This window comes from Python bivittatus, unplaced genomic scaffold (assembly GCF_059951505.1).
Source record: "Python bivittatus isolate LINGU-HERP-01145 unplaced genomic scaffold, Pbiv_v1 ctg000410_np1212, whole genome shotgun sequence".
NCBI classification, from domain to species: domain Eukaryota; kingdom Metazoa; phylum Chordata; class Lepidosauria; order Squamata; family Pythonidae; genus Python; species Python bivittatus.
In genome coordinates, this window is record NW_028277067.1 from 945,480 (window position 1) to 958,123 (window position 12,644).

General features: G+C 43.0%; 1 protein-coding gene and 1 long non-coding RNA gene across 3 annotated transcripts; one reads left to right on the top strand and one right to left on the bottom strand.

The window, feature by feature from the left end:
- Positions 1–228: 228 nt before the first annotated feature.
- On the bottom strand, positions 229–6,812 carry LOC148215434 (uncharacterized). Its single transcript, XR_015796599.1, has 4 exons — positions 6,633–6,812; positions 4,089–4,197; positions 1,081–1,157; positions 229–415 (listed from the first exon to the last, which is right to left on the bottom strand). It is a non-coding gene; the product is annotated as an uncharacterized LOC148215434 (long non-coding RNA).
- Positions 6,813–8,019: 1,207 nt separating this feature from the next.
- On the top strand, positions 8,020–12,088 carry ARL4D (ARF like GTPase 4D). Of its 2 annotated transcripts, XM_088143327.1 has the most exons (3): positions 8,055–8,139; positions 9,156–9,353; positions 10,334–12,088. In XM_088143327.1, the coding sequence occupies exon 3, from the start codon at positions 10,399–10,401 to the stop codon at positions 10,996–10,998; it is 600 nt and encodes a 199-aa protein (XP_087999453.1). In that variant the 5' UTR covers positions 8,055–8,139; positions 9,156–9,353; positions 10,334–10,398; the 3' UTR covers positions 10,999–12,088. The 2 variants fall into 2 exon arrangements, with proteins under 2 accessions (XP_015743017.1, XP_087999453.1); XM_015887531.3 differs by lacking the exon at positions 9,156–9,353 and having other exon boundaries at positions 8,020–8,139.
- Positions 12,089–12,644: the final 556 nt, after the last annotated feature.

Below are 12,644 nucleotides of genomic sequence, written 5' to 3' on the forward strand. Positions count from 1 at the left end.
TTCTGTTTTTAGTTTCACAGGCAATTACAGAATAGCAATGCTCCAGCAGTGCTAAAGGGCCTAGCATGACAACTTAAATCTGTCCTACCAGATTCCTTTCCAATCTTTTTCAAACCTGTTCCTCAAAAGGAAGGAGATTACAGGCAAGTTTGGGCTGTGGCTGGAAGTTTCAGGGGGGGAAATGGCGAGAACTCATAGCAAAGTTTCACACAAAGGCACATATTGTGGGTCTGATTCCAGAGACCTTTTATTACACTGTCAAAAGTTTCCCAAAGATTAAATTAATCTTTACTGTACACTCTGGCAGATATTCCGTTCAGACGTGGCATTTTGTTCTACAGCACAGTTACAGAACAGGATTTCTTCTACGTTTTCAGCTGCATAGTTGTTACCACTGTTGTATATAGTCCAAAGACTGGAAGAGAAAATACAGCCGATTGGTTCCTAATCCCCCCGAAGCCATACTTTATAGTTAGAACATGTTGGAAGAATGCTTTGGAAGATGGAGAAAGCATGCCAGTCAGAGGAACAAAATGGTAATGGGCCCCAGAGTCACAGAGAACCAAGCCACAGAGAATGCCAGAAGCCTTACAGAGAACAGAGTAGATAAAGGAGAACGGCCTTTCACAGCTAACTGCACTAATATCCTACCTAAAGGTTCAACCCAGAAAAATCTATTGAGCCCTACAGCACCATCTCTCATTCTGAGGCAAATGGACTGGCAAGAACGTGCCTTTTGTTCCCATTGCCTTGACTTCTCAAGGGTTCAAGATGCATTTAAAATTTCAGCCAGGGTTCTGCTATGAAGTGGGTCCAGAAGATTGTGGGCACCATTCTAGAGGAAAAAGTCTCAAAGCAGAGGGACAACAGGGAAGCAGGCATGTTCCTTTTATCTGGGAGGTGAAGGGTCATAAAGGAAGCTGAATCTCTGGGTTGTCCAATAGCTTTTTTTGGGGGGGGGGCAACATTCCTGAGCTAAACTGGAATGGGTCTCATATGAGCACTGGAGTCTCCAGCAGCAGACACATTTTCCATACAGGAAAAAAAGTATCCTTTATCCATAACTTTTATTTTACTTACCGTATATCTCCTCATCAGTTTACCACTTTGATTTGGAACATGCTCTGTATTGCATTGGCAATGCTCCTGCATGATCTCTGCAAGAAATGAGGAGTGAATTTAATTGGAGGCTGTGGACTATGTAACAGATCATTCTATGATTACTACAAATCTTTCATATGCAGGTGACCACATTGAAAATAATGATGCTTAGAGGTGGGTGGGGGGAAAGATTATTTACAGTTCAGAGAATGCAGTTTTAGGCAGATGTAACCTGTAGCATCTCTCTGAGAGTCTAATTGTCTAAGCTAGCAGAACTATCTTCTAGAACTCTGCCATTCTCTTTTAAGTTAGTTTACCCATCCCTAACAGCATAGTGATGATGATGATAGAGGTTTCCTTGCACATCTGTTGTAAAGGTAAGTTCAGTGCAAACCATTCAGTGCAAACATATCTGTCAGAGCCAGCTTGGTGTAGTGGTTAAAGGCACTAGGTTAGAAACCAGGAGATTGTGAGTTCTAGTCGTGCCTTAGGCATGAAGAGAGCTAGGTGACTTTGGGCCAGTCACTTCCTCTCAGCCTTAAGAAAGAGGCAAACCACTTCCAAAAATGTTGCCAAGAAAACTGCATGGACTTGTCCAGGCAGTTGCCAAGAATCAAGACTGACTTGAAGACACCTAAATAAATAAAAAATCAGAGCATCGTGGATCAGCCTCATCTTTCAACTATCCAAGAATTAAGGTTCTCTTACAAAAAGATGCTTGATGTTCACATGCCTTGCTTATAGTTTATCAAAACTAAATTTCCTGGGTTTGTACAACTTACTATACTCCATAACATGATCTCACAATGGATTCACTAAACATGCTAAGTTAAAATGTGGTTCTCTAATTTATGGATCACTGTATTGTATAAACTCAACCAAAGGGCTGCACTGTTAGTTGTGTTTAGCTAATTGATCTCAGTGAACCAAGACTCTCTTTTCACTTCACTAATGGGAAATAAGTTTATTAACTCAATCTTGCTCCAACTTATAATTTTCAATTAAAATAAAATACTAGTTTTGTGTTTTCATATAAAATATCTAAGGCCTAGATAATATAGTACTTCTAATTGTTTTGAAATACAACTTCCGTAATCCTTGTGTACTTGTCTGGAGTTTATGGGAATGCTAGTCCAGATCATGTGGAGAGCAATATTTGAGTGTTTATTTTTCAGTATCATTTTGCAGTACTTAACTGTGGAGAAGACGCTTCTGCCATCAAGAACAGCAAGGTAGCTCACCAGAAGTTTTGAACTATAACTCTACCACCCATTGCTGTTGGCATTGCTGGTTGTGGCAGAGGGAGCTGGAATCTACAACCTCCAGAGGCACTATATTATTTAAACCAGGTGTGCAGGTATCTCACTCTTGTATTTGTGTTGTACAAGCTCTTCCTTTCCTGCAATGTGTCAGTGTTCAGACTTAGGTATGAGAGACTATACACCTAATAATTCTTGTTAGTATAAATCTCACAGAGTAACTACTTCGTAGTACAGTAAAACCATGTAATATGGCCTCTTGTTTTAGAAAAGGTTGCTGGCTAACTTGCTGCCTTGGAAAATTTTATGCAGAAGCCTCCAGTGAAAGTGGTTGGTAAGATTTACTAACAGTTTATAGTCTATGGAAATTAAAGTAGCTTTGCATTTGCTATAGTCTTGAAGAGAGCTATCAAAATAACAATTTTGAGTAACCCTCTCTTATAACTTGAAGAAGTACCTTCTAGAGGGCAATTCATACACCTCAAATGCAGTTATTATCTACATTGTACCAAATAAATGAAACGGGTACAAATGTTAAACAACTAGCTTTCTGACATTTGTCTTGCCATCAGCTTTTTAACATTTAACATTTAAACTCCATTGGGGGGAGATGGGCGGGGACAAGTTTAATAAATAAATAAATAAATAGTTCTAAAAAGTACTTTTTGCTTCTCCACTGATCCTACACTGTACTGAAAATGGTGTAGATCCTATAGCAATCTGACCTGTTCTTCAGCATTACCCCAACATTTGCTGGATTTTTGGATTATTCTGATTAGCTTTTGTAACTACTACCCTACAGTTCAGCTCATTTATTTATCGGGGTCAATTCCTAAAAAGATAGGCACTGAGACTTTATCCTTTGTGAAACCACCTGAGGGTGTAGATTAAATCAGTTGTAGGTAATCAGGCCTAGGTGGTCAATACTGGCATACTGCAAAATAAATAACATCACCTTTATAGGACCACCACTGAGTCTCATTTCAGTCTCATTGGGACAGTAGAATACGTGGTTGGATATATTGGTTGGATAGTATTTCTTCTGATAAATGCACATTCAGTATTTGGCTATGCCCCCAGATAACTCTATTTGAAGTGTCCCCAGCACAAGTTGTCAAAATTCCAAAAGCGCCCCTGGCCCCAAACGTTTGCCTGTCCTTGCTGTACACTGAAAACCTATTCCAGCCTCCCCCATTCTCCAGACACGGGACAAAACCCATGTCATTCCAAACCAGCACACCATCAATCACCCTGGCTGGGGAGGACAGATGTTATGGTCTACCACATCTGCAGGACACTAGGTTGAGGAAAACTAATTTACTTCACAGCTGCATCATTTTTCAAAACAGGTCCCAGGGTGAAATCAAATTCAAGTCAATGTCATTTGAAAGACCTCTTCATAACCTGTTTAATGCAGCCACCATTGATTATATGTGTTTGTTCTACCCAGGATCATGGCAGGTCAAAAAATTGCTGTTTGAATTCCTTGAATATTACTTTCCCAAGGCTTCACCAAAAGGGTAGCAGATTTTGCCAGATGCTAGGGCTATCTATCTATCTATCTATCTATCTATCTATCTATCTATCTATCTATCTATCTATCTATCTATCTATCTGGAGGTAAATACAAGAGGTGCTTGCTGATATATATATATATATATATATAAATAAAAAAAACAGTCTCTTCCCTTTAGTGACATGTTTTAGACCCCACCCCACCTCCTTTACCTTTTTGTGGTAGCTCCCGAGACCTCATGTTGTAGCACAAAGTGGTGGATGGATTTTGTCTGCTCTCCCTTGAAACTTGTTGCTGACTTTCTTCTGAGATTCTGCTCTCCTGTGTGTCGTTGTACCCCCCCCCCCAACACACATGCATGTGAATTGAGAAATTACATTCCCTGGCAAATGTCTGTTCAGTTTAAGTTTGTGAAATCCAACAACAGCCTTCCTGGTGCCCAGGATGAAACTTGCCCACAAGTGGCTGCAAGTCAAAAAAGTTAAGATGGCAATTTTGACTGTCTAATTATAGCTGCTCTCTTGACTTTATTGACCCTCTCCCACTGGATAATGCCCCTCTGCCTGCCAGGATCTGTCCCCTGATTCTTTTAATTTAAAAATGAAAATCTGGAATGCTGTAAATTAAACATCTCACAGAAACTCGGGCACTAGAGAGCATCCTGGAGAGAGGTGGAGAAGCAGACAAGACAGCGACCTTATCAATTTGCCTCCTGATAAATTCTATTTTTTTTAACTGGCCATGAGATACAATCAATCCTGCAGGCATTAGTGACACTACTCAAAACGTGTTGAAATTCAGATATATCCAATAGTTTTTAAAAAGTTGCCTACTTCTGGTATACAGGTAGTCCCCGGGTTACAGACGACCCATAGTTAAGAACAGAACCTATTGTAGCAAAATTCAAGTTAAATACACAATGATTTGAGTTCATTACACAATACCACTTACACACTTCTACAATAATACTGTTCCGGCTTATATACAAATTCAACTTAAGGACAGACCTTGGGAACAGAACTCCTTCTTAAACTGAGGACTACCTGTACTTGTTTTCCATCTCAAGTCTCCTATTGGTGAATCCTTCCTACCCCACCTTTTGGCTCCCTCCATCCTTTCCATCTCCTGGAAGTCAATTGTTTTCCACTTGCCCATCTCTGTTCTGCTGCTGGTTAGCTCAATCTATACTGTAGCTTCCTTTTTTTCCTTTACTTTGATGGATAAGTAGCTTTATTGTGCATGCTATAAGAACAGATGAGTGAATTTTTTCTTGCTACTTTTTCTGAAATTATTCTGTTTTCTGCATTCCATGTGTTCCATTATTCTTCCTTAGTGTGTCCCCACTTCCTCATTTGTTTACCCTATGGCTTTTGATGATATTTCTTCTCCCTTTGGCGCCTGCCACCCAACTTTTCTTTTAGCCCCTCTGCCTTCAGGATAAACATCTGGTGCTCCCCACAGGTATAAGTCCACATATTTGAAGACCTCCAAGTTGGGTTGTGCTGGCAATGGCAGCCAGTCTCCAGGGCAAACATGTCAGGAGTCTTTCCCAGCCCACATCCAAAAATGCCAGGAAAAAAATCCAAAAAATTCCAGGCCTGCCATGAGCAAAGCACATGTACTTTGCTTTGGAGAGAGAAAAGGCTTTTCACATCCTAGAATCACAGGAGAAGCCACTAAAAATCCTTGGCATGCCTGGGCTTCTCCAGATACTACTGTAAGTCAGACTAAGCCTTTCCCCACTCGCACCTAACCAAGGTGCAAATGTGTCCTGGTAACATTTTTTTCTGCCATATTCCCACGATGTTGCCTTAGTTTCATCCTTAGCCTCAGGTCATCTGTACAACTACTAAAGTATTTCCTCCTTACTCTGACCAGGGCAGCTTCAAAGTATGTAAAACTGGTCAGGCTTTGTCACTTATTATCTTGGAAGGAAATCCGGTGACTGTAAACAAAGCAATAGGGACAGGTGAGAAGCAATCTGCATGGGGTTAGCAAATGTCATGCTGGTTTTGTTTCCTGCCACAACCCAAGTGTGGATAGAAAACACCAACTCAGCACAGTACTCTGTGGGGTGGGGGGAGGGTTAGTGAGCAATTAGTCTTATCAGCCAAAACACTTTATGCAGTTATTCTGCCTTTTTCTTCATAAACATACTTTCTGATTAAAGAAGAACAGCAGCATAGGTGATAAGAAAAGATGGGAAAGTTGTTCTTTTCTGGGTCTCTTGAGGTCAGGCGACTACAAAATACAATAAAAGCCTGGGCCACAAGCACCCAGTCTTAAGACAGGGCAATTTCTATGGAGGCAGTCCCCCTGCTTAGGTTTGTTCCACGTGGAAGGTGAAGAAATGTACTATGGTTCACCTATCTTAGCGCCTTCTAGGAACGTTAGCCTACGCACTTCGGGAGTTACAGTCCCACAAACTTGGAGGTCACCACGCTTAAAAAGATGTATGGCCTCCAATGATCAGAAGTTCCGGGGTAGGTCTTTTTTTTAAGACTACAATTCACGAAAGCTCCTACTTCAGTTAATGTGTTAGCCTTTAACAGCAAATCTCTTCATTCAAGAGAGGACTCCGCAGTCCTTTCCAGTGCTCCCCTAATCGCTATTCCGTGCCGGCCTCCATTTTCTCTCACTTTTGCCAATATTCGCCCCCTCCATTTTGCTCCGCCTCTACCTAACCCTCCTTCCCGCCCCCACCACGGCGTTAGCTGCCCCTTTATCAGCGCTGGACTTTCTCCCACTCCGACCACCTGCATCAGCCGTAGCCGGTTCTCCATCAGTATCTGCCTGCGGCGCGCTTCCCAGTGGTGGGCAGCCATTCTGCCGCCCGCTCCTCGGTGGCAAGAAACCGCAGCCGTGCCGCCAGGGAGGCCCGGCGGGTGAAGACTCACAATGCCCCGATGCCTGGCAACTCAAGAGACGCCAGCCGCTCCCCCCTGCGCGTGGCTCTGTTGGCCACCAGAGGGCAGCGAAAAGCAAAAGCTGCTCTCCGGGTTTTCCTTGTAAAGCGGCGCGGCGGGGGCACAGGCAGCATTTTGGAAACCCCCGCTGCCTCCCTCCGGCGGGCCGTGGAGATCTTAGAAGTCCCGATCGACTTCGAGGGGAGACCGCGCGCTTACTGGCGAAGCAAGCTCCTCTTCCGAAGGTTCTGCCTAGCTGCAAGTCTCTACTCTGGAGTTAACAGCAGTGCGCCCGGTGTAGCATCACTGCTGCTTTAAAAACATGGGTCGAGTAAGGATATTTAAACTTCCGACCCAGTTTGCTGGGGAAGGAGCGATGACTATGGTTGCTCAGGAGAAAGAATAAGGTATTTTGCCCATATCCAGAACAAGGACCTGTTTTTTGGAGCGCTAGAGTGAATGGTGATTCCTCCTGAGCCTGGTCGTATGAAGGAGGCTTGTGAGCCCTTGTCCCCAGATAGTGGTGACAGTTAGGGAAGCCCTGGGGTGCCTCCGATGACAATTTGTTGCGAAGTAGAAAAGTGCAGACCTAAGTTTGCTTATGAACTTCTTCATACAAAAACAGAGCCCCGTGGGCTTTTCTAGTTTACCATTTGTGCGAACCCAGCCCATTAGGCTGTAAACCGCGGTTTATGGGCAATGTTATGCAAACACACCCCTTTGACTTAGAATGGCTGGTCCCTAATTTCAGGTTTGGGAGAGCGATTTCCCAGGGAGGAAGCCTGTGCTCTGCCTGTGCTCTGGAGTGCTCTCTCCATCCTGATTTCATGTCTTCCAGAAGCGAGTAGGGCTCAGCGTGCTCCAGAACCGCGACTTTTCGAAGTAAAACGGACAGTGAATGTCCTAAGTAGTAAATGTAAGGCTGATGGAGAAAATAAATTTTGCCCATTTGCCTCGGGGCACGCTGTGGCGTCATTTTGCTCTTTCGCATAACCCTGGGCTAAGGTACAGAACTGCGGAGCGAGAAAGGAGACCACGCTCCAGACGTGCATCAAGCGCTCGCTCACCCTTTCAAGCAAGTCCCGGAGCGAGCTTTGAGAGCGCGGCAGGCGCGGGAACTCTCGCGAGCCTTTGGTTGGTCCTCACCTGCTCCCGCCTCTGCCAAGGCTCCGCCCCTTTGCAGCCCTCCACGCTCCAGGCGGGTGCTGACTGGTGCCGAAGGAGCCGCGCCTCCCTTTCGGCGAGCGCTGCTCCTCCTTCGGTAGGCGGCGGCCGGGCGCGCGGAGAGTTTCTGCAGTGGCGGCTGGGAGTTCGCGGGCTGCGGTCGCTCGGTTGCCAGCTTGGATCCGCAATGGAGGTAAAATTCCCGCTAGTTCTCGTTAGGCAGATCTGAGTTTTGCTCTGGGTCTCGGCGCCTGTTTTAAGTGCTAATTTAATTTGATGTTAGACATCTAAAGACCGAGTAAGTGAAAAGCTCGCCGAGTATGCGAGGAGTTCTCTCTCTCTCTCTCTCTCTCCGTGGAGTGATTACAGAGCATTGCACCCCTTCCCCCGCCCCGTGGTTGGGATCCAGATCAAAGAGTGGTGCTTGTAAGCGGGCTCAGCTCTTTTCGGCTGTTCAGATTCTCTAAAGAAAATGGGTGGCTCGGAGATAAAAGATTTGTAGCGCGCGCGGGGTCCCTGGTCGCCTGCCTGGCATGCTAGAAGCCGCTCTGCGCGATTTTCGGCAACGTCAGTTCTCAATAGTTTAATTACAGAGGCCACAAAACGACTCCCCCCCCCTTTTTTTTTCTGGCATCATAGGAAGAAAGCCAAAAATAAAATAAAAAATCTTCATAGAAAATTGGAGTAACTTTGTGTGCAGGCTCCATCTCTGATGCTTTTGTGGGTTGAATATTTGCCGGTCCACGTTTTTAAGTTACTATCTTGCACCGCCTGCAGCTGGCAGAGCTAAGTATTCTGCTGTATCAAGGCATCAGGTAGGTTCAGGAAGCCTAAAATCTGTCTGCTTCCTAGCCTGCTCTTGGGAACAAGTCTTACTCTTTCCATGTACACTTGGGGGAGCCCAAGGGGCTAGATTTGAGCCGTGGGGCATTGAACATGCATACCTCAGTCTGGTTATAATGTCCAGGTCCAGCTGGGTTTAAGAAGAAAGGGGGGAATTATTCTTGTGATCATTTGCAAATATCCTTTCCTCCTATATGTGATGGTCATTGCTTTCTGTTAAGAGCAATAATGCAGTGGCTGTCATAGTAGAAAGCATGACACAACCTTAGATTTGAATGTTGCTGATGCCTCTCATTCTAAGAAATTGAGCAGATATTACAATTTATTTTGTAATAAATTTTGTGCTTGTCTTTCTGTAATCATTAGCACTTTGAAGACCGACAGAGAAATTCCTCTGGGTGAAAATTGATTCGTGGTTTCAGGGAATCTTTGGCAGCAGATCTTAGCTAAGCCATGATGCCTATTTATATTTATCCTTGTCAAGTAATCTGAAGATATAGGGGAGTAAACTGGAGAAAATACCCTCCTCATCCAACTCTGAGCTTTTCTATCATGATGAACCAGGTTAGCTTCCATCAGACAAGCCTCAGTATGTGCCAAGAAATACCTTTTCTTTTTTATGAGTTGTCCAAAATTGGGGTGGGGGGTGGACACTTAATTTTGGTTGATCATTAACTTTTCTTTTCTGGCCTTTATATGAATGGGGGGGGGTTGTTTGTTAGTCCTTTAGAACAGTACAGTAAACAAAATAAAAATACTTTTTGGTATTCTAATGACATTTTACTACATAAACTGAACCCCACTTGAATTAAATGGATTAAGACCCATTAAACTTTATGTAGTAATAACATTTTTCATAAGTCCCAGTCCACTTGATCAGAATGGACTCAAGCTGATGTGGTAATGCATTTGTTAGAATTTAAGGTGCCAAAACACTTTTTGTTTGTTAAAAAAAAGTGTATGTATATATTTTGAATAAATAAATGGAAAGAATCCTATAATACAAAATGTAAAGGTTAATTATGTTAGTCATAACACAAATTCTAAACTTTGTTTTAAGCTAATAATTTTATTAGGCCAACTCAAAAGAAAATGTACAAGTTTTGGAGATCACAAGATTCTTTAATCAAATAGTACATTGTAAAGAGAGATCTTAATATGGGCGTAGTCTAGAAGAGGAGTTTTCAGCAGAATCTGGGATTTCAGCATCCCCTTTTTGTCTGCTTTATGTCACAAAGGAATGCCTCAGTAGCTTTTCTATTGAAAGAAAGTAGGTGGGCTTTCTTTCTTATATGTCAGCGTAAGGTTTGGCTTGTGGTATTTCAGAGATCTGTTAATTTAGAAGATTTATTTTGGATATCTGAAGAGCAGGTTCATATATGGTATAGGTCCTGAAGAAAACACGACAGACTTCAATTTTGTTCTTAATCACTGAGAACATTGTATCTTTAGGCATAATCCATGGATGGCTAGAGCAATACAAATACTGTATGCTTTCATGGATTTAACCAAGTGTTAACTCTAACTCTGTCTTGTTGCCCCAGTTTCTTAGCTGCCGTGAGCAGTGATCATCCATCCACTGGTGGTTTTCAAGATTGGTGCCAATTCAATGACGATGGGGAACCAGCTGGCACCCGTGCCTCCTTTCCTGCCCCACTTGCAGGCCCTGCATGTGGTCGTAGTTGGATTAGATACAGCTGGCAAAACATCACTGCTTTACCGCCTGAAGTTTCAGGAGTTTGTCAAGAGTGCACCTACCAAGGGTTTCAACATGGAGAAAATCCGGGTGCCACTGGGAGGCTCTCGCATCATCACGTTCCAAGTATGGGATGTGGGTGGCCAGGAAAAGCTGCGTCCTCTCTGGAAATCCTACATGCGCCGTACGGATGGGGTTGTTTTTGTGGTGGACTCAGCAGAGGTTGAACGTTTGGAAGAGGCTCGAGTTGAGTTGCACAGAATTGCTCACTCCTCGGACAACCAGGGAATCCCTGTGTTAGTCCTGGCCAACAAACAGGATGTGGCCCAGGCACTCCCTGTAGCTGAGGTGGAGAAACGTCTTGGCTTACATGAACTATACACTTTTACCTTGAGCCACATCCAAGGTTGCAGTGCCATCAGTGGACTAGGCCTCCAGCCAGGCCTGGAAAAACTGTATGAAATGATTCTCAAACGCAAAAAACTCCTTCGCAATGGTAAGAAGAAGCGCTGAGAGATAACTGGACAAAAATTGGTGACCATTCCAAGCATGATTCATGGCAGCTTATGAAGCAACACTACATAGACTTCAGTTTCTTACTTGGTGGTTTTTAATTGTTGGACTTGTGGATTGTTGAGCATCTACATATTTATCATGGCTACTCTCCTATTGCCCTAAAGAGGGTAGGAATCTGTCCAGATTGGGGAGGGAGAAATGTCTTTTAAAGTAGTGGGTTGGGCTCCGTGGGTTCAGCAATCCTTTCATGCTTAGTTTATCTTTTTAAAAAATATCTTCTTGGGCTCTTTCCAGAGGCTCCTGTTTTTTGCAGAAAACAAAGCTTAAATTATTAAACAGATTGTCTGCAGACTTGGGCAAGGCATTTTTGTCTTCTTCAATATATTGGTAGGGCAACTGGAGTATGAAGGAGCCTGCCAGTTTCTTTGGGAAAGAGCAAGCATAAAATGGTCTTTCCTGGAAAGAGCAGCAGCATTTAACCTCCAGCAAAGCTCTGCTCAAGGCACTACAGATACCATCACATACTCTTCTCATGCATTTGCAGATTACATGAACAGGTAAAATGAGGAAAAGGCAGCTGCAACTGCTTATATCCTCTTGACTCCTTCACTTGTTCTAGTGATGGCAGTCTCTACCTGTTTTTCCTTTTTTTTTTTTTAAAGTATATTCCACAACCAGCTCCCTAGCTCCTTAAGAGCGGAGTACAGCTTACTCCCAGGTAGGATGAAGCTTTGGCACAGTTCATTTTAGGAACAAAGTATTGGATGCAGCTTTGCCAAAGAGGATTAAGCTGCTTTGATTTTATGTTTGGAGAGAAAGGTAAAGGGACAGAGCGATTCATGCAGTGAGAGGACCATGAGTGGCTGTAAAATTGCAGATGCTTCTTTTCTGAATACTTCCCACTTCAAGACGCAACCATCAAAGGTCTAGATCTGGTGCTTGGCTTATGCTTTGGCAAGAGTTTGAATTGAGGTAGAGCCCCCAAATTAACTTTTCAAGGACCAGGTTCCACTTGCACAGTAAAGAGTAATTTAAAAAACAAAGATTGTTGCAAGAATAAAATGCAGCTGCATATGATTAATAAACTCTTTTCAGTATGATTTTATGCTGTTTTTTTTTAAAAAAACCTATTTCCCCATTTATCCTCTCTAAATTTCCTTAGCTTCTATAGGCAAAATTGAACTTATGCATAATGTGCTTTTCTAAGCACATGATCACTCCAGCCAGACAACTCATATCTAGGCTGAAGGACATAGAGAACAAGGCTCTTAGGCAGAATTGTGCTCCTAACACTTCTAACTTCCATCAGTCGGATCAAAGAAAATTTTACGCTGGATCAGCTTTGAGACCAAAAGAAGTATAACATCTATTAGTTTGACAAATGCAATTGATAAAAACATCTTTCCAGATGCATTTTGCAAAAAATGTGTTTTTACAGTGAAGATGGTGTTACTTCATAATTTATATTAAGTGCTTTCACATTACGAGAAGTAGAAGACAGTATGTGTGCTTACTTCATTTTAAATTGGTCAGGTCTTGTACAGTTTTACAGTCTACAGTAGTAGGTTAACCAGCCTTTGCTGAGATAACAAGAAGGTTGTTGAGAGAGAGGCAATACTAGGAGAGAAAAAGGAATACTTAAG